This window comes from Pan troglodytes, chromosome 17 (genome assembly GCF_028858775.2).
Source record: "Pan troglodytes isolate AG18354 chromosome 17, NHGRI_mPanTro3-v2.0_pri, whole genome shotgun sequence".
Lineage (NCBI taxonomy): Eukaryota > Metazoa > Chordata > Mammalia > Primates > Hominidae > Pan > Pan troglodytes.
The window spans coordinates 13,464,255-13,491,444 of NC_072415.2; the positions used below are offsets into that span (position 1 = coordinate 13,464,255).

Sequence of the window (27,190 nt, forward strand, 5' to 3'; positions counted from 1 at the left end):
GAAATCACAAGATAACTAGAATTAGAATTAGGGCCTTAAGGTGAGATGAAATTGCTGTAAACTCATGATGAAACTTGAACAAATAGGGAGTTGCTTCTTAGGGACGAGCAAAGAAAATATTTTCTTGAGATGGAATATAATCCAGGTGGAGATGCTAGCAACATTGTTGAAATGACAACAAAGGATTTAGAATATTCCATAAACCTAGTTGATAAAGCAGCAGCAGGGTTTGAGAGGGTTTACTCCAATTTTGAAAGAAGTTCTACTGTTGATAAAATGCTATCAAACAGCATCACATGCTACAGGGAAATCTTCTGTGAAAGGAACAAACTTCATTGTTTTAAAAAATTGACACATGCTTCCAACCTTCAGCAGCCCCCACACTGATTAGCCAGCAGTCATCAATATAGAGGCAAGACTCTCACCAGCAAAAAGATTATGACTTGGTAAGGCTCAGATATTCATTAGCATTTTTTAGCACTGACGTATTTTAACTTAAGGTATGTACACAGTTTTTTAGACATTCTATTAATTACTAATTAATAATTATTAAATACTCATTAGACTACAATATAGTTTAAGCATAACTTTTATAAGCACTGGGAAATAAAATGTTTATGCAACTAACTTGATTGTAACATTTGCCTTATTGAAGTGGTCTGGAACAAAACCCACACTATCTCTGAGGTGTGCTTGTAGGTTTTTGTTTGTAACATTTGCTTTACTGCAGTTATCTGGAACCAAACCCACACTATCTCTGAGGTGTGCTTCTAGGTTTTTGGTTGTTCTTTGTTTTGAGATGGGGTTTCGCTCTGTCGCCTAGGCCAGAGTGCAGTGGCATGATCATAGCTCACTGCAGCCTCAAACTGCTGGGTCAAGTGATTTTTCTACCACAGCCTCCTGAGTAGCTGGTACTACAGGCATGCAGCACTATGCCTGGCTATGTTTTTTAATACTTTTTTTGTAGAGACGGGATCTCACTATGTTGCCCACCTGGTCTTGAACTCTGGGGCTCAGGCAATCCAGCCACTTCAGCCTCCCAAAATGCAGCCATTACAGGCTTGAGCAACTGCACCCAGCTTGTCTGCAGTTCTTAAAACAAAAACGGCCAGGTGCGGTCTGACACCTGTAATCCCAGCACTTTGGGAGGCCAAGGCAGGTGAATCACAAGGTCAGGAGTTCAAGACCAGCCTGGCCAAGATGGTGAACGCAGTCTCTACTAAAAATACAAAAATTAGCCAGGCGCAGTGGCAGGCACCTGTAGTCCCAGCTACTCGGGAGGCCGAGGCAGGAAACTCGCTTGAACCCGGGAGGCGGAGGTTGCAGTAAGCCGAGATCGTGCCACTGCACTCCTGCCTTGCGACAGAGCAAGACTCCATCAAAAAAAAAATGTAATTTAAAAGATTAAAAGTTACGATAGATTTTTACAAATGTATATATCTACCATTATAGTATCATACAGAATGGTTTTACTGCCGTGAAGATTCTCTGTGCTCTGTGTATCCATCTCTTCCTTCCCCTTGGTCCATGGCAACCACTGATCTTTCTACTGATCCCATAGTTTCACCGTTTCCAGAACGTCATATAATTGGAATCGAACAGTACGTAGACTTTTCGGATTGGCTTCTTCTTTTAGCAATATGCATTTAAGTTTCCTCCATGTATTTTTTTGTGGCTTGATAGTTCATCTCCTGTTAGCAGTGAATAACATCCTGTTGCCATTATACTTTTGTCAAGACTCAGAACGTACAACGTGAAGAGTAAACGTGAATGTGCACTGTAAGCTTTGAGTGATAATGAAGGATCAAGGTAGGTTCCTGGTTGTCACAGGTGTGCTCCTGTGAGGCAGGAAGCTGTAGTGCGGAGGCTGTGTGTGGGGAAAGGGACATATGAGAAGTCTTTACTCTCTGCTCCGTTTAGCTGTGAACCTGCACTTCTCTAAAAAATAAAATTAGTTAAAATTAAAAGCAAAAAATTAGAAAAATTAAACATTACAATGTGTCATATAGTTTTCAAATCACAAGACAGAAAAAGACATAATAAAAGAAACTATAGAAAACATCAAGGATAGGAATAAAACATCAGTGATAGAAGGCAGAAGACAGAAACGTGGAGCCAAACACATTAATTTATTTTAATCATTAATTATACTCATTTATACTAATTTATATTGATTTAACATATTAATTCTGACTAAATGGCATTAAAAGAGGTCTGAGGAATTTGCATGTCACATTCTGGATGACAGGACTCGATAATATTAACTTTTTAGTTTGCTGTAAATCATTTAAAAATATGCTCAAATTCCAATAAAAATTCCAAGAAAAATATTTTCGAACAAGAACATGTGATTTTAAATCCATATATTGAACACACACATACAATGAGAGCCATTATTATAAAATTTACTATAAGATATTTAAGATTATTATCACTATCCAAAATTAAACAAATTTGAAATGGCACAAAAATAAACACATTAATGAAAGAGAATTAAAAACACAGAAATTGAGTGTAATTTTATCTAGTGACAGGGTAACATTTTAAACCCACAAAACAGAGCGATTGTTCCATTTGTGGTATTAAAATATTGGGTAATGATTTGAGAATATAAAATGACAGAATTGCATCATGGTCCTACATCTTACATAAAAGTTAATTCCAGTATTAAATATAAAAGAGAGAGAGAGAGAGAGAAAAGAAAATTAGATGTGTGTGTGTGTTTTATGACCTTGAGAATGAATGTCTTCTAAAATAAAAATTTCAAACAGAAACCATATAAAAAGGAATAAACCTAACGTACCTAAAATGTAAATTCTTATACATTTTAACACCAGGTAAATAGCACAAAACAAACTGGGGAAACTTTTACAGCAATTATGTTACATGAAAGTTAAAATCCTTATGACATATACAATGTATAAAACAGTATGATTACTGCTATTATTAATCGCATTATGATTACCTGGTCTTCCCGCGCACCAGTCCTCTTCTGGTGCCCTGTGGTGAAGCAGAGCCCTCCCTCTCTGGCCACAGTGAGGGATCCAGCAGGAACCTGTGCCTAAACCCACAGAGGGTGTGAGCCAAGCCAGGACGTCACATTCCCTCCCGCGAAATGATGCAGATACCCACTCACGACAGAGATTTGGTCCCTCTCTGGAAAAGCTGTGTAACAATTATTGCAGAAACTTGTTTCTTATGTTCCCAGACACGTGGAGAAAGCTGGTCTGGAAGACTGATGTCCACATGCTAAGAGAAGCAGTCACTCATAACACACACACTGCACACACCACACTGTGTGCACATGCACACACACCCCACACACAGACACCACACAAACAGCACACACACCATGTGCACATGCACACACACCCCTCACACCCACTGCCTACACCCCACAAACATACCTACTGCACACACACCATGTGCACATGCATACACCCCATACAGACACCACACACACTGCACACACGCCACATATAGACACCACACACACTGCACACACACTATGTGCACACACCCCACACACACTGCATACACACCATGTGCACACACACACAGACACCACACACACTGCACACACACCATATGCACATGCACACACTGCACACAAACACACTGCACACACACCATGTGCACACACACACCCCACACACATACACCACACACAGTACGCACACCATGTGCACATGCACAGGCCCCATACAGACACCACACACACCACACATGGACACCACACACACTGCACACACACTATGTGCACACACCCCACACACACCACACACACTGCATACACACCATGTGCACACACACACCACAGACACCACACACACTGCACACACACCATATGCACCTGCACACACTGCACACAAACACACTGCACACACACCATGTGCACACACACACCCCACACACATACACCACACACAGTACACACACCATGTGCGCATGCACACACCCCACACAGACACCACACACACTGCACACACACCATGTGCATATGCACACCCCAGACATCACACACACTACACACACCACTCCATGTGCACACATGCACCCCAGACACCACACACACTGCACACACACACCGTGTACACACACACACCCCATACACCACACACACCACACACGCCATGTGCACATGCACACCCCAGACACCACACACTGCACACAGCAGACACCACACTACACACACGCCATGTGCACACGCACACACCCACATACACACCACATTGCACACACCACGTCATGTGCACATGCACACCCCACATGCAGAAGCCACACACACGGCACACACACCATGTACACATGCACACACACCACACACCATGCACGTGCACACACACACCCCTCAGACACCACACTGCACACACAACCAAGACACCACACGCACTGCACACCCCCCAACACTGCACACACACCATGTGCACACGTACACACACACCACACACTGCACACACACCATGTACACATGCACACACCCCACAGACACCACCCAGACACCACACACACTGCACACAGCACACCATGTATACACACACACTGCACACACACCATGTACACATGCACACACACCCTGCACAGACACCACACACTGCACACACCACACCATGTATACATGCACACACCATGCACACACACCATGTGCACTTGCACACACACCCCAGACACCACACACAGACACCACACTGCACCCACACCATGTATACATGCACACACCCCACACACTGTACACACACCATGTGCACACATGCACACCTCTGACACCACACACTGTGTACACACCATGTGCACACACACCCCCCACAGACATCACACACACCACACAGTATGTGCACACGTGCACACACCCCCACACCACACACATGAATCTACTACACTTACACCACACACATACAGCACCACACACATCACACACCCCATACATACTCCCCACACACCACACACACCACACATACTCCCCACACACTGCACACGTACATACAGTGCCACACACATAGAGCAAACACATACCTCACATACATACACCACACCACACACACATTCTACAAACACATCAAGCACACATCAAACACTACACACACCGCACACACACAGCACCATACACACACAAAACACACACATCACATACACCACACACATATCACATGCACACACCACACATAGTACACATACACACCAAACACACATACACCACAAACACAGCACATATACACACCATGCACCACCCACATACTACACGCAGTATAAACACATAACACCCACAATACACTCCACACACACATATACATACCCCATGTACCTACTACACACACAGACCACACACACATATCATGCATACACCTGCACACACCTCACAGAATATATACACTCCTCACTTTTAGAAATTAATTTGGCTTTTAAGGAGCCTGGATAGTAAAGTATTTTATTGGCGTTTGAGTGAGCCGAGAAAATGCGTATAAATACACATGCATAACTATGAGGGCACAAGCAGCACTTTCGAAATCACAACATTAGATTAAACCGTGTAAATTTTTTATTGTTTTTAAAAAGTCAACTCTTTCTCATTTTACTAGAAACTATTTACCAGAGTAAACTAATGAGATTCTTCCTGAGGTCAAAAGACTTTCTGGAAAAACTTCTCCTTGATGAAATTGCACTTAAAACATTACTTCCATAGTGAAGTATTTCTTTAAGATGTTCTTGGTCCTTTTCCTGTCATGTGGAATCGTCAATTCAAATTTTAAAAGTGACTATGAGATGTTTTTCATCTATTATTTTAAAAATGTTGAAGGGCTTTTTAATTCTGCCTTCAGCAGAGATCGACACACTCTGATTATGATGTAAAACTGAATACGTTACTCTGACAGGCTTTCTCCTCTGCAGCGCCGCTACCATCATTATTAATAATGATTGAATGCTTTTACTCCATGCACAATCTATATTCCCTGCTTTATAAAGAATAGAAATCTAATTCTCACTATGAAGGCAGATAAAAGTAATCCCTTCAATCTACAGATGACTGAATCATTTACCAAAGCACTCAGACTTTAAATATAATTTATCAAATGTGTCTATATTTCTATGCATATAATTCATATAAAGAACATGTAGTTTAAATCATTGCACATTTTATGCTTTTAATCAGTTGTGATGGTCATTAGTATTTTTATCACATTTCCCCAAAGGTAGGCTAATTACTGTTATTATTTTCAGCTAGAAATATAAAAGGTATTTTCTATTTTTGATGACTTTGAAACATAACCCTTGGAATATAATATCTGTGTATAATATCTGTGGAAAGCATGAAAGTAATATTCAAACAGTATGCATTTTTTCCAGAATGAAAATTTCCTCTACAATATTCATCCTTTTTTCCTGATGGACACATAAAAGTCAACATTTCTAACATTGCTGGACGTTATTTACATTAAACTTGCCTCAGCTTCAGTTGTTGCAGAAACTGGGCAAGAGGCCACAAGGTACACAATACACACACACACACAAAACTTGTATTATTATACTTACCTAAGTGTCTAAAGAGGTGGATAAATATATTAGATTGCTCCAGAACGAGGATTTTTATGGGGCCTATTGGAAAGTATGACTGCAGTTTGAGTGAGATGCCTGTAAGAGATTCAATTTGGCCACTATTTATTGAGTATCCAAGTTTAAAAGTACTGACAGAAGGCTCATGAGGTAGAAATTTTCACCTAAGTCTACTGGAAATGTGCTACTGGATGCTGTAGTAAACAGTGGTGTGGTAATTGTAAAACACATCTGATATCTAAACCTTTGTTTGTTTTTTACCTGAAATCTTTATGGGGGTGATTGTGTATGTCAATTTGAATCTTCCCATCAACAAGATAAATAAATAAATAGCCAGCCTACCTCGATAAATTAGTTCACCTTTTCGGCAGTGCTTCTCCTCCTTTGACAGCCACAAGATTCGCCCGGGGATCTCCTTAAAATGCAAAACCATAGACCACACTTTGACTAGCTTGGATAAGGGGCCAGAGCATTGAAATGAGTGTGTAGGTGACTGTGCTAAGATTCTCCTGCTCATTTGGGAACTGGCTCACCATATAAATAAAGCTTAGGACCTCTAGTCCTTGCTGGAAAAGAAATACACATACATAGGATGTGACTGTGCATATGGAATATCTGTTGTGTTCTGGACATTGTGCTAGACAACAGAGATAAGGAGTCAAATAATCACTTGTCTGTATCTGAAAAGAGCTTCCGACACAGTGGCTTCTGAGGTCTTTGAAACGAGATTCACTTTCAGATTTGATTATTTCATTTATGATTTGATATTTTCATTGAACCCCATGATATGATAAAGTTTTCCAGAACCTGCTAGAACAATTGACTTTGCTTTCAGCATTATGAAGCCACTGGGGCATATAAGTAGTTCATTTATGTTTGTATTTAACCAGACAGGAACAAGTTGAGCTACTTTTCTGGCCACCTTCGTTTAGACCTGTTTTTTTAAGTTATTTTTGTTTGTTTGTTTTTGAAACGGGTCTCACTCTGTCACCTAGGCTGGAATGCAGTGGCGTGATCAGAGCTCACTGCAGCCTCTACCTTCTAGGCTCAAGCAATCCTCTCACCTCAGCCTCCTGAAAAACTGCGACCACAGGCTCATACCACCATACCCAGCAAATTAAAAATATATTTTTTTGTACAGACAGGGTTTTTCCATGTTTCCTAGACTTGTCTCCAACTCCTGAGCTCAAGCAATCGGCCTGCCTCAGCCTCCTAAAGTGTAGAGCTGTGTTTTTAGTCTTTTTTGAGCTGTTTTACAATGCAGTTTTGAATTGATAAGTTTGGATTCATTCTGATATTTACAGATTTAACATCCTACTTCACAAGATGCTCATAGTCTTGATCCATTACAGTAGCCACCTTGTCCATCTCTGCTCATAGCCTAAACTAACAGAAGCCAGAGGGAAGAAATGGAAGCCAACAAGAGTCCAGAACACACATTTTATAAGAGCATAAGAAATTTAAAAATAGCAAAGTATATCATGAAGTTTTTAATAGATATGCGTGGCCAAAATTTATTCTTAATCAATATATTCTATAAACTGGGAGAAAATATTAAACACATGAAAAGTAAGGAACTTGGGCTGGGCGCGGTGACTCACACCTGTAATCCCAGCACTTTGGGAGGCTGAGGTGGGCGGATCACAAAGTCAGGAGATCAAGACCATCCTGGCTAACACGGTGAAACCCTGTCTCTACTAAAAATACAAAAAATTAGCCAGGCATGGTGGCGGGTGCCTGTAGTCCCAGCTACTTGGGAGGCTGAGGCAGGAGAATGCTGTCAACCTGGGAGGCGGAGCTTGCAGTGAACCAAGATCGCGCCACTGCACTCCAGCCTGGGTGACAGAGCAAGACTCCGTCTCAAAAAAAAAAAAAAAGAAAGAAAAGTAAGGAACTTTTATCATTACTATATAACTAATATTGGTAAGCTATTGATTATTGCCACAATTTCAGATCCTGTTATTGGTATATTCAGAGATTCAACTTCTTCCTGGTTTAGTCTTGGGAGAGGGTACGTGTCGAGGAATTTATCCATTTCTTCAAGATTTTCTAGTTGATTTGTGTAGAGGTGTTTGTAGTATTCTCTGATGGTAGTTTGTATTTCTGTGGGATCGGTGGTGATATCCCCTTTATCATTTTTTATTGCGTCTATTTGATTCTTCTCTTTTTTTCTTTATTAGTCTTGCTAGCGGTCTATCAATTTTGTTGATCCTTTCAAAAAACCAGCTCCTGGATTCATTAATTTTTTGAAGGGTTTTTGTGTCTCTATTTCCTTCAGCTCTGCTCTGATTTTAGTTATTTCTTGCCTTCTGCTAGCTTTTGAATGTGTTTGCTCTTGCTTTTCTAGTTCTTTTAATTGTGATGATAGGGTGTCGATTTTGGATCTTTCTTGCTTTCTCTTGTGGGCATTTAGTGCTATAAATTTCCCTCTACACACTGCTTTGAATGCGTCCCAGAGATTCTGGTATGTTGTGTCTTTGATCTCGTTGGTTTCAAAGAACATCTTTATTTCTGCCCTCATTTCGTTATGCAACTAGTAGTCATTCAGGAGCAGGTTGTTCAGTTTCCATGTAGTTGAGTGGTTTTGAGTGAGATTCTTAATCCTGAGTTCTAGTTTGATTGCACTGTGGTCTGAGAGATAGTTTGTTATAATTTCTGTTCTTTTACATTTGCTGAGGAGAACTTTACTTCCAAGTATGTGGTCAATTTTGGAATACGTGTGGTGTGGTGCTGAAAAAAATGTATATTCTGTTGATTTGGGGTGGAGAGTTCTGTAGATGTCTATTAGGTCCGCTTGGTGCAGAGCTGAGTTCAATTCCTGGGTATCCTTGTTGACTTTCTGTCTCGTTGATCTGTCTAATGTTGACAGTGGGGTGTTAAAGTCTCCCATTATTAATGTGTGGGAGTCTAAGTCTCTTTGTAGGTCACTCAGGGCTTGCTTTATGAATGTTGGTGCTCCTCTATTGGGTGCATATATATTTATATAACTAATATGACGAGAATGTGGTTTATGTTTTTATCTTTGCAAGATTTAGGAACATTTAGTGCAAAGAGGAAGAATTTATAATCATGGGGAGCATGTATGATACTGGAGGGACCCTTCTGAAAAGGGGGAAATGGCATCATGAGATATGCTATGGTCATAGCTTTGTGGGAGCACAGCTAGCTATGATCTCCCTCATCAAACCCATTGGGCAGTGTTCAGTTACCAACATTGAGATAGAGCTCACCCACCCAGGACAGAAGAGAACATATACACTGCAGTCAGAAGCCACTGAGTAGGAAGCTCCTTTCAGATAGAGGCAAGGGATATTTGACTTTTTATCTCTAGTGTCTAGTACAATGTCCAGAACACAACAGACATTCCATATGCACAGTCACATCCTATGTATCTGTATTTCTTTTCCAGCCAGGACTGGAGGTCCTAAGCTTCGTTAATATGGCGAGCCAGTGCCCACATGAACAGTAGCATCTTAGCACTGTCACCAAGACATCCATTTAAATGCTCCTATCTTAGCTAGTCAAAGTGTGGTCTATGAGTTTCCATTTTAATAAGATCCACGGGTGAATCTTGTGCATGTTACAGAGGAAGCACTGTCCTACATCATATGTGACAGGCTCTCATACTCACCATCATCACGGGAATCTTGTACATGTTACAGGGAAGCACTGTCCTACATCATATGTGATGGGCTCTCATAGTCACCATCATCACGGGAATCTTCTGCATGTTACAGGGAAGCACTGTCCTACATCGTATGTGACAGGCTTTCATAGTCACCATCATCACGGGAATCTTGTGCATGTTACAGAGGAAGCAGTGGGGCCCTACATCATATGTGACAGGCTCTCATAGTCACCATCATCACGGGAATCTTGTGCATGTTACAGAGGAAGCACTGTCCTACATCATATGTGAAAGGCTCATAGTCACCATCATCATGGGAATCTTGCGCATGTTACAGGGAAGCACTGTCCTACATCGTATGTGACAGGCTTTCATAGTCACCGACATCACGGGAATCTTGCACATGTTACAGGGAAGCACTGGGGTCCTACATCATATGTGACAGGCTCTCATAGTCACCATCACCATGGGAAGCTGCATTTAGAGCATTTTAACTATATGGGCTCTGAAATCAGATGACTTAGGTTTAGACTTCCTTCTACTTCTTACTAAGCAGAGAACTCTGGGGTGAAAACTTTACGAGGCCCAGTTTTATCATGTGCAAATTGGAGGTATAGGGAAATTATAGCATTTTGCATGGAATAACTTTTTAAGTATAAAATGAAATAGTACATAGGAAGCTTCTGCCATACCATAACTACACAATAAATATTAGTTATTATTAACTCATTTAATCCTAAGAAGAGGTCTATAAATTTGTACACAATAATTTTTTGTGGCTACTCAAATTTTCATAATTAATCTAGATTTAAAATCAAGGAATATTCTTACTTGTAGTTGGCAATCAATATGACATGCCAAAATTATATGTAAGTATTTTATTGTTGGTGAGGATATAAGAAATTTACCATCAAAAGAGGGACGATAATCTATGCTTGCAGACTCCAGAAAGCTGTCTCTCACATAAGAATTTGCAATTTCTGGGGGAAAAGAAAAAGTTGATTGTGCAAATAAAGATTACCATGGAGTCTTCTCTATAGCAACATCAAAAATGAAAGCTGATTCTCATCTTCCTAACAATCTGCAAAGACGAGTGAAACACAACCTACTGAGCATCAAGTTAAAGAAGGAGAGAATTTGAGTGGCACAGGAGGAAATCATGTCACCGCTAGCGAAATCAATATGACGAGTGCTCCTCTGCCCTCCTCCGAGGCTAAGGATGGGTTAAATATCAGTGGCTGACCTCAGGTAATGGAATGAGCAAAAAAGCTATAAAAATGCATGCATTATGTAATTAAGAGGGTGGGAAGGGATTTTTTTAAAAAGGCAATTCCTACTTGGGTTCTTTCCTGTTCACCCCGTTGGCAAATAAGCTGGTCTTGCCCTAGAATTCTGGGAATGGCTGCAGACAAAACAAACACTGAGCAGACGAAATTCTCAGTAATTTAAACAAAACTCATGATATCCTTGTGTACAAGATGGAAAAAGAGTGAACCAGATGACAATATTTAGATGCAGTCATTCTTAACCCCCGTTGCTCTCCCAGTGGTCTAGCTGGGGTTTGTACAAAGTGGAATAGGAGGAATAGGGAAGGAGCCCCCACCTACCCTCTCCCCTTGTCCAGTTGTCCTCCTTCACTAGTGGATAAAGTCCACGGGAACAGGCAAGTTATTTTAAATCTGTATCTTCTGTTGTCAAGATCTGTAATCAGTTCTGCTTGCTGGACTGGGGACAGGAACCAAGGGAACATGAGGGTGAACGGGTTGACATGGAGTCCAGGAACACACTGTGCCTACATGCAGAATGTTTGTGTCAGGAAAGCCAGTCAGCAGGCAGATGGTCTCAGATACCAAGCTAGTGTTGGGAAGCAAGATTCAGTCTCTTGAAGGTGGTGTTCCTCATCCTGTGGTTTGTATCACTTGCTTCAGAATGACCTGGAGTACTTGTTAAAATGCAAATTTTGAGCCCAATCCTAGACCTCCTAAGCCTGCATCTCTACGGATGGGTCTCAGTAGTCAATATTGGAAACGTGCAGGTCCCTAGGAGATGCTTATGCATATAGATTTGAACTGTTGTGTTTAAGGGTTAGGGAGCTGGCAAAAACAAGGAATAGACCAAGCCCTCGGGTGGGAAGGCTCCATAACCTTGGCACTGTTAGCATTCTGGGCGGAACAGGATTCTGCCACATGCTTCACAGCATCCCTAGCTTCTACTCTTCAAGACCGTATTCCAGTTGTAAAAACGAAAATGTCCCCTGGGAGGCAAAATAGTCACCAGTTGGGAACTGGAACCACTGCTTTGTGAGATCAGAGTGGTTACTTTGTTCCCAATCCAAGGATCAGAACACACGATGAGAGAAAGTCCAGCTATTGGAACTGGAGTGCCAAGTTGGAGCTAGACCTACAACAAAAGCTCCAAAAGCTCCTTTATAGAGCTGATCCCATGCCTCAGCTACCTAGCTTGTACAGATGCCATGTAACTCTAGATTTGGTGACAGAAGGAATTTAAAGGCTAGAACTAGATAGGGTCTTTCAGGTTAGGCCAGCACACAACGTGGACTTTTGACATCATCCAGATGCTTGAACCAACCTCAGTCGTGAGGCAGAATTTCCCGTGGCATCTGATACACAGCCTGGATTTGGAGCACTCACTGGGATTAGATGCCACGGGAATATTGTGTTTAGGAACTCTGAAAGAGGCTTCAACAAAGCAGACCTAAGCAACACGTAGCATCTGAACTTCTTTATCAGCTTCCATTCCAGCCCATGAGGACAAAAGCATCACATACATATCCACTGTGGCAAACCTGTCCTCAGTAGGGAATTTCCCCAGTATTACTCTCCCCTCTGTTCTGAGCCTACTTGCTCCTTTGTAATGTTTCCACTTTCTGTCCCACTCCCTAATAGATGATTTGTCCTCTCTGCCCAGCCCCCTAGTTCTGATATTTGGATTGTCTGTGATCTGGGTAGTACTTAGGAGGTAGAATCAAAGCCTTGTTGATTGGATTGGGAGTTTCTAACTTCCTATTAAAGGCACTGATTAAGCATCTATTATATAAAGTAAAGTAAGATTATGATCCAGTAAGAAAGATTCCACAAGTAGCGCAGGAAGAATTGGTTTCTAGTACACTTCATGCTTCAGGACCAGAAATCCAGAAAAAAATTCTGTGGTACGTTAAGTGTTTACTGTAAGTTTCATTTCCATGTGAAAAACTGTAGTTAGCTAAAAAGTACATCCATGAAGAATCCTGATTAAACTTGTTTAATCCTGGTTAAACTAGCTACCAGCTAAACAATAAGTTCACAACAACTCAAGAACTCTGTAAAAGCATTTCTTCTGAATATTTTATTCAGAAAAAAACACACAAAAAGATAAGGCAGAAACAAAAATCCCAGTCATTTGCAGTATCTGTCAGCTTTCAATTTGGTTCTCTTGTTTAAATAAAGAAAAATAGTAAAATTAATCTATGTAAAACATGTCATATATATTCAACTGCTACTAAATATAAAAAGCGTTAAAACTGTGTGTTCAATTTTGGTTAGTGTATTACCACAACACTTATATTAAAATATGTATACTTTTAAATTTGGTTTCTATAAAAAATGGATTCCAATCTTATAAAAGTTATTTCCTAATATTCAATAAATGTTGCCTAAGGGCTTTTTCAATCCAAATAGCAATTTTAATTATTCTGGAATTTAAGGGTGCTCTAAATTTCCATTTAACAGGGTGAGAATGCAGTATTATTACAAGTGAAAAAAGTTACAGGACATAGAGCTTATTCCATTTTAGACTCCACATCCTGATTATATTTTATATCCTCTTCTTGATTTCTTACAACTAGATACATACTCATTTGCTCAGCTGGAAAAAGTTCTTAATGTTATTTACTGACTTTAGGTATGAACTCTACCAGCTAGTTAACAGGAAATATGTAATTAAACATTGCCTTTATCAAGTAATGTAAAAAAAGGGTACGAGTAACTTTCCAACATAGGACTTGAATGAGCTGCTGGTGATTATCAAAATCTGGCACTTAATTGATTTATACTTGTACACTCACAGCTAAACGTCTCTACCTGTTTTTCTATGTTGTAAATCTAGGACATCACTTATCTACATAGGAATAGTAATAAATATTAATAATGTGCTATGATAAACATCCTGCACTCTTCCAAATCTTACAATAAAACTGCTTCAATTTCACTTGTTTAGCTTTTATACTTAGTTTTTTAGTTGATCTATGCTTATTTTAAGGAACCTGAACTACTCTAACAGAATCCACATAATTTTTATATTAGTCAAACTGCTTCTTTCTAACTCTGGTTCTAATAGTTATAAAAAGATAATGATAAATTTATGAAGTAGATACAGTCAAACCTGAATTTCTTAAAGTATATGCTTAGAATCGGTTATAATTTTTAGATATTCTTTCTTGAAAGTCTTTTCCCAAACTCATGATGTCCTCTCTAGGTAATATTGCCACACTCATAAATTAGAAATAAAGACAAAAATGTGAAAACTACAGTAATTTAAGAGAATGTAGGTTTTCTATATGCCATTTCTATTGGCTACTGAAAATAGTGGAAATAAGTAAATAAATAGCTACCTGTCCAGAAGCGTCTCATGCAAAAATCCATCTTTCTGTGTCTTTTTAAGAATTTTACTGCTTCTTTACTTATTTTAAGTTTGTGGTCTTGGAAGCTCTGAAATTTCTTTATGCAAAGAAAATGCCTTCATTGAAAAAACCTCAAACTCTGATTATACATATTTACTATTAAATTTATAAATACTGTTAATTTCTTTTTCACTTATTAAAAAAGTCTAATTGTAGGCCAGGAACAGTGGCTCATGCCTGCAATCCCAGCACTTTGGGAGGCCAAGGCAGGCAGATCACTCGAGGTCAGGAGTTCGAGAACAGCCTGGCCAACATGGTGAAACCCCGTCTCTACTAAAGATACAAAAATTAGCCGAGCGTAGTGGCATGTGCCTGTAGTCCCAGCTACTCGGGAGGCTGAGGCAGGAGAATCACATGAACCTGGGAGGTGGAGGTTGCGATGAGCTGAGATCATGGCACTGCACTCCAGTCTGGGGGACAGAGCGAGACTCCGTCTTGGGGGAGAAAAAAAAAAGTCTAATTATATTTTTTTAAATAAGCTGGAGCTTTTGAACAACAAAGATGACCTTCATGACCTCTCAAGGGGAGGGCCACTCATTGACTGGGTAGCACAAGGCCCCATTTCTATTAGGGCATGCTGGCTGGAGTCCCCTGTGTCCTGGCCATAGCACAGCCTTTGACTGGCATCACTCCTATTGTATGAATGAATAGAGAGATTGACTAACCCGACTGACTAGTTTTGGGAGCTGGTAGGATGATTAGGAAAACTGAACCCTCAAGAAAAGAAAAGCATTTAGCTCAGTGCTCTGTCCCAAAGGATACATTGTGTTGCCTCTTCTTGTCCATCAGTTTTCATTTTTTCAGACGGGGTCTTGCTCTGTCACCCAGGCTGGAATGCAGTGGTGATCAGAGCTCACTGCAGCCTTGAACTCCTGGGCTCAAACAATCCTCCTGTCTCAGCCTCCCGAGTAGCTGGGCCTACATGCATGCACCACCATCCCCAGCTAATTAGGTAATTTATTTTGAAAGCACTTTGAGAAGCACTTCACTGTTAAATCTGTAGGTCTAAAAGGAAAAGCATACATACACATAATTGATTTCACATTGTTTTACATTTCCTTTGTCTTCTTCTGGAATGTCATCTTTTTTCTTGGTTTCTCTTTCAGCACAGGATCTAATCTAGATATTGGAAAAGAGAATCCAATGGGTTATACGTTTATCTTCCACCTTCCCCACTTTACGTATCACATAAGAACATTCGAGATGATTTCTTATGCAGAAGAAAAAATTAACTGAGCAACTATATTCAGAAAAAGACAGGTTCTGGCTATGTGTTTTTACTTCATATATATAATCTATATGAGTAAGTGCTATCACATGCTTCCTCCACAGCCCTTGTGTCAGAAACACTACAGAAAAAATTATTTCAGAAACATTTTACACATCAGATCCTGTTAGGCAGTAAAGCAATCATTAACTAATTTAATTTTGTCCTCCAAGTCAATACACTAGGATCAAATTATCCCTAGCAGACAAGTGTTCATTTGATCAGATTGAAAGCTTAATAGCTATTTTAGATTGCACAGACTATTACCAAAGTATTAAAACTTTTAACATTACACAACTTGTTTTTAATTAATTGGAACCCACCTCTTTTACTAGCTTCTTATATCCTCCTAAGTTTGGATAGATGCTTACTATCACATGTCATAAGTTAATTGATCTGCATTCAACAATTAGGATCACCCACAGAACAGGCAATTGGCAATGGTAAGGACTCATGTCTCCTAAGGGATCTCTGTGGCCAGAGTCTAGTTCCAGGGCTGCTTAGAAAGTGATGACAAATAACGTGTTTGTGCCAATGACATCTTTGTGACAGTTTTGATTAGAGGGGTCCCAGACCTGAAAACATTCCCTGCTAGGGCCTGTAGCACAATGCTACCTTTAGTAAGAGGGATCTGTGTTCTGGTAGATAAGGCAAGGTCATAAAGGTGAAGGGCTGACAGAGATTAGGAGAGCCTGCAATTAAATGGTACGAAAAGAGTCCTAAATAATCACTGTTCAGAGCTTCCAAGTACTTGACTAACCAAAGAGACCCAGAAAACTTTGTATTTCATCTGAAAATTGCTTTAAATAGTGAAAAATGCAATCTTTGTGTAAGTATCTTTGTATCTTTGTATAAGTGCAAAGCACTGCACATATATTTGCAATTGTTGCCTTCAATAACACTTTTGTGATGATATCCAGATGAAAAATAATTTAAACATGATACAATAAAATATAAATAAATAAAATTAAATCTAAGTCACAAACCCATCTGCATTTCCTCCATGACCTGTTTCCTGAGAAGCAATTGTGCTATGAAATACTGAGACTGGCCTCTGGAGTCAGCTGGGCCTGGGTACACATCCTGTCTTACCACACCTTGAAATCACTGTGATTTCCATGAACTGACTGACAAAAACCACGAGGATGTAAGGAGGGTCAGAGGCTGTCTTACTGTCTGTAAGGCTGAGCTCACATCCACCTCACAGGAGCATTATGGAAATTCAAGACTGCAACGCACGTGCTGGATGCATGCAACGAAAAAATATAACACTTCACTTCTCTAACTGTAAGAAAATACCTACGTTTTAGATTGAAATTGTTTGAGCTTTAGATTTGAAATTATCTGAAATCAAGACTATTCTAAAAAGAAAATCAAACATATGACCGGAAATCTAACATGAAGCACATACAGAGAATTGATAGATGCTTTTAAATTACACTGGTAGTAGAGAAAAATGTAACATAAATTTTTATGCTCTGATTATAAGAATGAAGGGCATTTTAGAAAAGGCATTTGCCCCCTCTCTTAGAGCCTTCCACTCTGGCCCCCACAATGCCTGACAGAGCAAATCTGGGTCAGACTGGATGCAACCTGTGATTCCCAAAAGAGACAAACAAAACAAGGTTCAGGATGCTCAGTACTGCGATGGAATGCCAAGACACAGAAAAGCCATGTGTCAAGAAGGGGGGAGTTATTCTTTAGACACATCCTGATATATGTTTATCATTAAAGATCAGTGGCTTTTGTGAGTCTAAAAAATTAAGCCTTAAATGTTTTCATCAAATTCCAGTTAACTACCTGATTTATCTAGGTTATATTAACAGTATTATTTAGAATTTCACCTTGATATGAAGATGTCTGTGTAACTTTTACAATGATGTAAAACAAATAGTAGGATTAGGGAGGGCACAGGCCACTGGTGCAATGGATAATGCGTCTGACTACAGATGAAGGAATTTAGCCTGGAATAAGGAACTTTTTTTTCCAGCTTAGTGATGCACACAAATTTTAAAAATAAAATAAAAAACATGTTTTATGTGATTCATGTTTCTCCTAATGCAAAGAAGATGGGTACTATTACTAAAAATATTTTTAAAATGTAAGGGCTAAGGCCCCAGAAGTTCTGCTATGATTTTTAATGTTTCATAGAGTGATTATCATCACAGAAGCTCAAGCATTACATAAATACAAACGCGTATACCCCGACCTGGTAATTCTGCTTCTTGAAATTTATCTTCAGGTCCACACGCACATCTACAAATTGATGCATATTCAATGTTATGTACTGCAGCACTGTTTATAAGAGCAAAAGACTGGAAACAGCCTAAATTTCCATCTATAAAAGACTAAATAAATAAAGGTACATCCCTAAAATGGAATATTATGTGGCTGTTAAAAAAGAGAGAGAGAGAAAGAGAGGAGAAGCAAGAAAAAGAGAAAACTTTCTGCATTCAAACTAATAGTAGAAAACTCTCCAAGATAAAATTTTAAAGAAAAAAAAATCAAAGTCAAGAAAACTATAGAGGAGGCTGTCTTTAGTGTAAGACAGTTGAAAATTATAAATATATTCATATGTTTATAAAGAAATTTTAGGAGGCTATAAAAAAACAAAACAAAGGGAAAGAGGAACAGGAGCTGGGACACAGGTGAGCAAGATGCATGGCAGGCATATGTCTTCATCTTCGTATGCTTTTATTTAAAAATGTTGGACCACGTGTACATGTTATCTATTTTAAAATTTAGATTTTAAAATACAAGCAAGAAAACAAGAAAATGAAAGCATAAAAAGAGCATGTGGAACTACCAGTAAAACATACTAATCCATGGAGATAATGGCAAGGTAGCTCCTAGATGCGCTGATTTCTCTATCACATTGTATAAACAAGCCATCAGCTATGGGATTTGTAATTAAAAATGAGTCTATTTGAAACACCACATTATAAAAAGCTATTAAGTAAATCTTTAAAGTGACAGTAAATGATGACTTAACATTTTAAAGAGATACAGTCACATCACGTGTGAATGCAGTCATCTGTATAAAATGTCATCATTACCTTCATCATTTCTTCTTCTCCTGCTGTTTTACTTTTTGCTTCTATGTCCCCTGCTTCATTGCATCTAATAAAGCAGCTATTTGAGGCCAACAAAGCCATTTTCCCCTAAGTGAAACAAAATAACAAAATCGCCATGAGGATACTTCTTGTAGAAGAAACATTAAGTGTTTAGACTGAATGAATTTTTCCTCCCTGATTTAAAAATCACAGAAAAGAACTTAGAGAAAAACCTGAAAAATATAATACAAGAACATATAGAAAAGGAAACCAAAATCACCTTTCATTTTGCTATTCAAAGATTGCCACAATAAATATTTGTAGTGTATCTTCCTAGTAGGACTAAACTCTAATTAGATGAGGTAGGATTGCTTCCTTTCTAAAAGATCTACTGAAGATAAAACTGATTTAGTTCTGTTTGAAAAATTAACTTTAAAGACAAGAACATAATTATGAATGCATACTTTATTCAAATATTAGCATTTTAAGTAAAATTTATTTTCTTCACAATTAGAAAACATGAAAAGGCATATACAATGCCTTTGGTGTTTTGAATTTAAGAATCAATGTCTGAGGGACTTTTGTGTGTGAAAATAAATATTCATACACATTTTTCGTTGTTTAATGTTTGATGTATTACACTGCTTTCTATTAAACAAAACTTTAAAAACTGATTTTCTTGTGTATCTAAATCTGGGTTATAAATTTGGTTAGCTTAACTCCCATAACAAATATAATGTTTATTTATAACTTGTATTTGGTTGATTCTTTTGGAAAACTTGGAATACAATAACATTTAGATAAAATATCTATAAATACAATGATTACAAAATATGTTAACCTTATATCACATCCAGTTAAAAACGTGCTGATAATATGGATTTAATTTCTTAGTCAAGTCACAAGGGCTGGGTGGTCTCTCATCTCGATGGCTCCCGGTGAGCCCTGGAACATGGTGGTGTGGTCCAAGGCGATTTAAACCTGTGCCACAGATTATTCAGCTGAGTCCTTTTTGCAATAGAGTTTTAAGACCCTCTTTCATTTAAATTTAAATTTTTGAAACTTAGTTTCCTTCCCAAAAATAAAATGAAATGAACTTTCCTAAAGTGTTGTAATATTAGTACTATCTAAGTCATCATCCTGGCCTTATGAAATATTGGCATTTTATACTGGTGTAACTTTTATTAGAAGGATTCATCATAACTAGTAGGATCATCTCAAAGGGGTTGCAACACATTAGCAGGTAATGAAATCAATGTAGTGTTTCCTGAATGGTATCGGGTGGGTGGGGGGGAAAAGAATACACACAGACACACAGAGGAAGGCTAAAAAGAGAATAAGAAATATCAAGATGCATAACACACGGATAAGTAAGTATTGTTAAGTACAACTCTTGCTTCAGTTATACATATGTGTGTGCTGGGCTGCAATGTAAAAATGCATTTCTCAATGGATTGGGTCAAAATAGTTTTCAAGTCACTGACTTAAGATTTTATCCTAGGGGATGAGGAAATTAGTCTAAGTGATTACCTCTTTCTGGTGGGATGTTTGTTTAATCTGTCATCTTAGAAAACACTGCTGAGTTCCTATTTTCAGTTCATTGTTGTATACTACCAAAGCTGCTACTCAAAGGCTGAGCTTATCTTCTACTTGCTTGTTCTGCATGGTGCCCACTGGTCCTTACTGTTTTTGATATAGTTATCTACTTTTTAAAGACAGTTTAGCACTCACATATTTTTGTTCAATCTTTACTTCTCACACAAACAGAAAAAGGAAATTATGTATTCTGTATCAACAAAGATTTAACAAAACATCCATACACTACAACTGTCTACTTACTAAAATTAAGAATTAGTATATTATCTTTTTTCTTCTTATATTAAAACTATCTTTTCATACACTATTTTAAGCTTATGAACTGAAAGTCTTTTAGAGATAATTTACTTCAATGAACTATTATTATTTATATTTTATAAGCAAATTGTCACAACTTGGTCTTAGCTAGCTCTACTGTTCGCTTACAGTCTCTAAAGTTTCTGAAAGCATCCATGACTTCTGCTACAAAGAAGATACTTAGGAACGATTCTGTTTTCCTACTCTGTGACCTAAAATTGACTGGTTCTTCAATGGAAATGAGATCCATATCGGGCACTAAGGGTATACAGAAATAATTGTGGGCAAAAGTACTAAAGCTATTTTTGTTGCACTATATTTTGAGATCTCTTTAAGGCTCTGTGTTCTTACTGATTTATTCCAATTTAATGTATTATACTATTGCATCCTACTTTTTCTTTTTAAATATATTATTATTGACTGCTACAGACTTTGTGTTAAACTGACAGGAAGTTTTTATAAACAATAACAGCACTCACATTTTGAAAGACTGCTTCCCATTGTTCTCTTGGTCCAATTGCATCTGAACGCCAACAACAAGTTCATCTGAATTTATACTAAGATATTTTCCATAGCCAGGTTTCAGGGCGATTCTGTACATTAATAAGATAGATAAAAGTTAAAAACTGAGAGAAAATTAATTATAGGACATCAAAACAGGACATGTGTATGTGTGTGGGTGTGTACATATCTAAAATTCCAGACTGGACATATTCCAAGTGTTCAAAAGATGCATGTGGCTGAGTGGTGACTCACTCCTGTAATCTCTGTGCTTTGGGAAGCCAATGGGAGAAGTGCTTGAGGCAAGAAGTTCAAGATCAGCCTGGACAACATAGTGAGACCCCATCTTTACAAAAAATGTGAAAAGTTAGCTGGGCATGGTGGTGTGCACATATAATACCAGCTACTTGGGAGGCTGACGCAGGAGGAGTGCTTGAGCTCAGAAATTTGAGGTTATAGTGAGCTATGATCACACCACTGCCCTCCAGCCTGGGTGACAGATTGAGACTCTGTGCCTTCAAAAAAAAAAAAAGCTACATGTGACTAGTTGTTGCCATATTGGACAGTACAGTTTTAAATTTAGTTTTATATTTTGCTTTTTTAATATAAACATTGTACCTTATATATTACATAATATTTTCAAAATTCATCATGCTTCAATTATACCTCTTTAGTTATAAACTTCAATAATAAATTACTAAAACTTTATGTCATCAAACAGTTTTCCAGAAAATGCTGCTTCCATTTACATTCTTACCTCAAATTAACAGAGTATGTTTTGTATCATGGATTTTTTTTTTAAACGTTATGACTCTAAAAAAATACTTGAAAACCTGATACGAAAAAAACAGTATCCTATTAATTTGCATTTTAGTGGTTAACTAGCATAACAATTGTTTTCTTTTCCTTTCCTTTTTAGTTTTTAGATTATCTGGTAATGCCCCTTGTCCATTTTTCTATTCAGATCTGATTGTTCGCAATTTTTCTACTGGGGTCTTCAGTGCTATGACTTCTATACAAGATGCATATGAAGAGTAAGAACTCACTGCCTATTAACATTGTTGCAAATATTTTCTCATTTGTTAGTTTTCTTTATAATCCTTCTTTGTTTATAATTGTAAAGCCGTTTAAAACTATTGAATTTTTCTTCCTCTGCTTTTATTCTTTTTCACCCTACTTATCAGACTTTCAAAGAAAGTATAGAAATAATCATCTTAATGTGATTTTTTTAAATTATGATTTCTTTTACCTTACCAAGAATCTCCTCGGATGCCAGAATTGACTTGTACTCCTTTATACATTAATGATTATATAACAGAAATCATTATCATGTTGATGTAACCAATTACTAAAATATGTAAATTCACTTTCAGTATCTTTTACCCAAAGAATCATTTTATACTTCTGCACAAGGTGAGAATAAAAAAGGTTACTTTATAAAATGACTGTAAAAATATTGAGTAAAAATATTCTTTTGGTCGTTATGATGCTGTAACATTCTCTGCTGGTTTCAACAATATTCCTTTTTTTTTAGTCTTCCTGTTTGTCTGTGGACTTCCAAACAGTGAGTTAAAATATCATAGCAACAGTGAACCAGGTTTTGTACTATTTGATTTATTTTTTAATCTATCTTATTTGGTGTATGAAATTATTAATCTTCATCTTTTACCTTACATATCTTTTTTCCAGCCTAGCATTATATATTGATAGGAAATCCACTAAAAGTAGATCACAAAATCTACTTTTCAAAAAAGCTATTTCATTTTTTATATCAAAATTACCATGGGCTTAAGACAGATACTAAAATTTTTAATGAATACAATTAAATTTTTAAAATAACTGGTTACTAATTATATTACAATATAAGTTCACCTGGAATCAGATAATTTGACAGCCATAAACTGCTCTGGAGGACTAGGGCCCTCATCAACTATTGGAGAAAAAACATTTGAAAATAAATTTGACATATGCTATAAATATAAAGACATTATTTTGCTTTTAAAAATGTGGCTATTTTCTTCTGCAATTAAATGTAAGAATATTCAGATACACTGATGTCACTGTAATACTGTATCTTTGGAATCAAGATCTATTTTATCTTCTTTTAACTACAGTGCTAATTTTATACACTGAGTAAGACAGGGTGATATAATGCTTATTTAATAACTTTTGAGATAGCTTCTCTTTATATTTTAAAATACAGTCAGAAATAAGCACTTATTTAAAAAAGCTAAATGCCTTCATTTATTCAATGGATGGCCTTGCTGACAAAATGATACTGCTTTTTATCTTCTAATTACTTCATATCTCATTAGTGCTTCCTCTAATGGGCTAAAGAAACTGTGGAAACTTCAAACTGTTAAATGCACCCAGGTTAGTTTTGGTAATAGGTCTGAATAAAAAAGAAATTCAAATATGTTCGACTCAAATAGGTTTTCTTTTTTCTTTCCACTTACTATTTTAATTATTCATATTGTTTTGATTTCCAAAGATACTCTTCTGGAACTATACGGAATGTTTTCAAATGCTTATATTAGAAAGAGGGACTTGCCAATGGCTGGTAAATATTAAGGAATTTTAAAAAATGGAAGAGTCAAATGCAATGGTTCCATTCCTTTGGAAAATGTTTGAGACTAGTTAGAGTTTGGCCTAAGTGAATGAATGTCCTAAAATCTACACTTGTGGCAGGATCTTCCGTTCCAGACACAAACCTTCTTTGTGTGGAGCTCCCAGGGTAAAAAGACCATTGTCGAGTGCATGTATATAGGTTCCCTCATCCATTTCAATGGCTATGGTTCCTGAAATTTCACCAAAGTTTGTTACTGTTCACCAGATTCCTAAAAAATAAAATTGATATTTCAACTTTATATTTTAGTTTTGACACAGAGTTCTTCGTTATTATAACTTAGTTTTAAAAACTTTTTATTTTGCAGTCGTAAGAAATACTACGAAGATCTCACATATCCTTTACTCACTTTGTCTCAGTGATAACATCTTGCATAAGTATCATACATTGTTAGAATCAGGAAACTGACATTGATATAATCCATGAAGCTTATTCAGATTTCACCAGTTGTACATGTACTTGTTTGCATGTATGTGCACAGATTCATGCGACTACAAGGACAGTCAGGATTAGGTTTTTAAAATACACAATAGCAACATACAGCCAGGCATGGGGGTGCATGCCTGTAATCCCAGCTACTCGGGGAGCTATGAAAGAGGATCACTTGAGCCCAGGAGTTCAAGGTTATAGTGAGCTATGATCATGCCACTGCACTCTAGCCTGAGTGACAGAGCAAGGTCCTGTCTCAGAAAAAGACCAAAACAAAACAAAAGGCAACATGTGAAGGTACAAAGTGATATATGGAGAACGGTCTCTCTCATGATAGACCCCAGCCATCTATTCATGCCTGCTTTCCAGAGGCAATGCCTATGATAATGCTTCTTAAATATGCCTCTACAGGAAGACTTTCTAGCATAGTAATTTTTTTTTTTTTTTTTTTTGAGATGGAGTCTCGCTCTGTCGCCCAGGCTGAAGGGCAGTGACGCGATCTTGGCTCACTGCAACCTCCACCTCCTGGGTTCAAACAATTCTCTGCCTCAGCTTCCTGAGTAGCTGGGGTTACAAGAGCCTGCCACCATGCCCAAATAATTTTTTTTGTATTTTTAGTAGAGACGGGGTTTCACCACATTGGCCAGGCTGGTCTTGAACTCCTGACCTCGTGATCCACCCGCCTCGGCCTCCCAAAGTGCTGGGATTACAGGTGTGAGCCACCGCGCCCAGCCAGTAATCTTAACTATGATTTTAGATTGAAAGCAAAATGAGCAGAATCTATGTCTATGTATACTAATGTCCAATTTGCCAATATAAATGTTAGACTCTAGCAACAATTATTTTAGCACTTGTTATAAAAGTTTATATCTTAATGTTAAAAAATATTCTCAAACCTCCTCCTAAATTGTACCTTAACTAGAGTAGAAATGAGTCAATCATTAACTGGATATGACATATTAAGGAATTCTTGTTAATTTTACAAGGTCCGATAATGACATAGTATAATGTATAAAAGTAAAAAAACAAAAGAGGTGATGAGAGAAAGACATACCACGTTAAGAAATGTACATATATTTTTTTCAAAGTTTTCAACTTCTTTGCCTTTGGTTTGAATGTCCTCCCGTAGCTCAGAGTAATTTGATCATCTGAAGCCTTCTTCTCTCAGCTCGTCAAAGTCATTCTCCGTCCAGCTTTGTTTCATTGCTGGTGAGGAGCTGCGTTCCTTTGGAGGAGGAGAGGCGCTCTGATTTTTAGAGTTTCCAGTTTTTCTGTTCTGTTTTTTCCCCATCTTTGTGGTTTTATCTACTTTTGGTCTTTGATGATGGTCATGTACAGAAGGGTTTTTGGTGTGTGGATGTCCTTTCTGTTTGTTAGTTTTCCTTCTAACAGACAGGACCCTCAGCTGTAGGTCTGTTGGAGTACCCTGCAGTGTGACGTGTCAGTGTGCACCTGCTGGAGGGTGCCTCCCAGTTAGAATAACCAATATAGAGAAGTGCTTAAAGGAGCTGATGGAGCTGAAAACCAAGGCTCGAGAACTACGTGAAGAATGCAGAAGCCTCAGGAGCCAAAGCGATCAACTGGAAGAAAGGGTATCAGCAATGGAAGATGAAATGAATGAAATGAAGCGAGAAGGAAAGTTTAGAGAAAAAAGAATAAAAAGAAACGAGCAAAGCCTCCAAGAAATATGGGACTATGTGAAAAGACCAAATCTACGTCTGACTGGTGTACCTGAAAGTGATGGGGAGAATGGAACCAAGTTGGAAAACACTCTGCAGGATATTATCCAGGAGAATTTCCCGAATCTGGCAAGGCAGGCCAACGTTCAGATTCAGGAAATACAGAGAATGCCACAAAGATACTCCTCGAGAAGAACAACTCCAAGACACATAATTGTCAGATTCACCAAAGCTGAAATGAAGGAAAAAATGTTAAGGGCAGTCAGAGAGAAAGGTCGGGTTACCCTCAAAGGGAAGCCCATCAGACTAACAGTGGATTTCTAGGCAGAAACCCTGCAAGCCAGAAGAGAGTGGAGGCCAATATTCAACATTCTTAAAGAAAGGAATTTTCAACCCAGAATTTCATATCCAGCCAAACTAAGCTTCATAAGTGAAGGAGAAATAAAATACTTTACAGACAAGCAAATGCTGAGAGATTTTGTCACCACCAGGCCTGCCCTAAAAGAGCTTCTGAAGGAAGTGCTAAACATGGAAAGGAACAACCAGTACCAGCTGCTGCAAAATCATGCCAAAATGTAACGACCATCGAGACTAGGAACAAACAGCATCAACTAACGAGCAAAATAACCAGCTAACATCATAATGACAGGATCAAATTCACACATAACACTATTAACTTTAAATGTAAATGGACTAAATTCTCCAATTAAAAGACACAGACTGGCAAATTGGATAAAGAGTCAAGACCCATCAGTGTGCTATATTCAGGAAACCCACCTCACGTGCAGAGACACACATAGGCTCAACATAAAAGGATGGAGGAAGATCTACCAAGCAAATGGAAAACAAAAAAAGGCAGGGGTTGCAATCCTAGTCTCTGATAAAAC

At 38.1% G+C, this 27,190-nt stretch overlaps 1 protein-coding gene across 8 annotated transcripts in view; it reads right to left on the reverse strand.

Moving 5' to 3' along the window:
* Positions 1–571: 571 nt before the first annotated feature.
* The window catches only part of LOC129137936 (protein FRG1B-like), a 40,471-nt gene continuing 13,852 nt past the window's right edge, over positions 572–27,190 (reverse strand). For 2 of the 8 annotated variants that reach the window (XR_010152146.1, XR_010152145.1), the window contains 4 exons: positions 25,679–25,849; positions 24,281–24,406; positions 23,442–23,499; positions 19,199–19,283 (listed from right to left, as the gene is read on the reverse strand). Coding sequence is in view for 2 of the 8 variants with exons in the window: in XM_063796159.1 (XP_063652229.1) it covers positions 15,861–15,974; positions 19,179–19,283; positions 24,281–24,346 (285 nt within the window). In the remaining 6 variants the exon portion in view is untranslated. The other 6 variants (XR_010152150.1, XR_010152148.1, XR_010152147.1 and 3 more) reach the window with 6 other exon arrangements.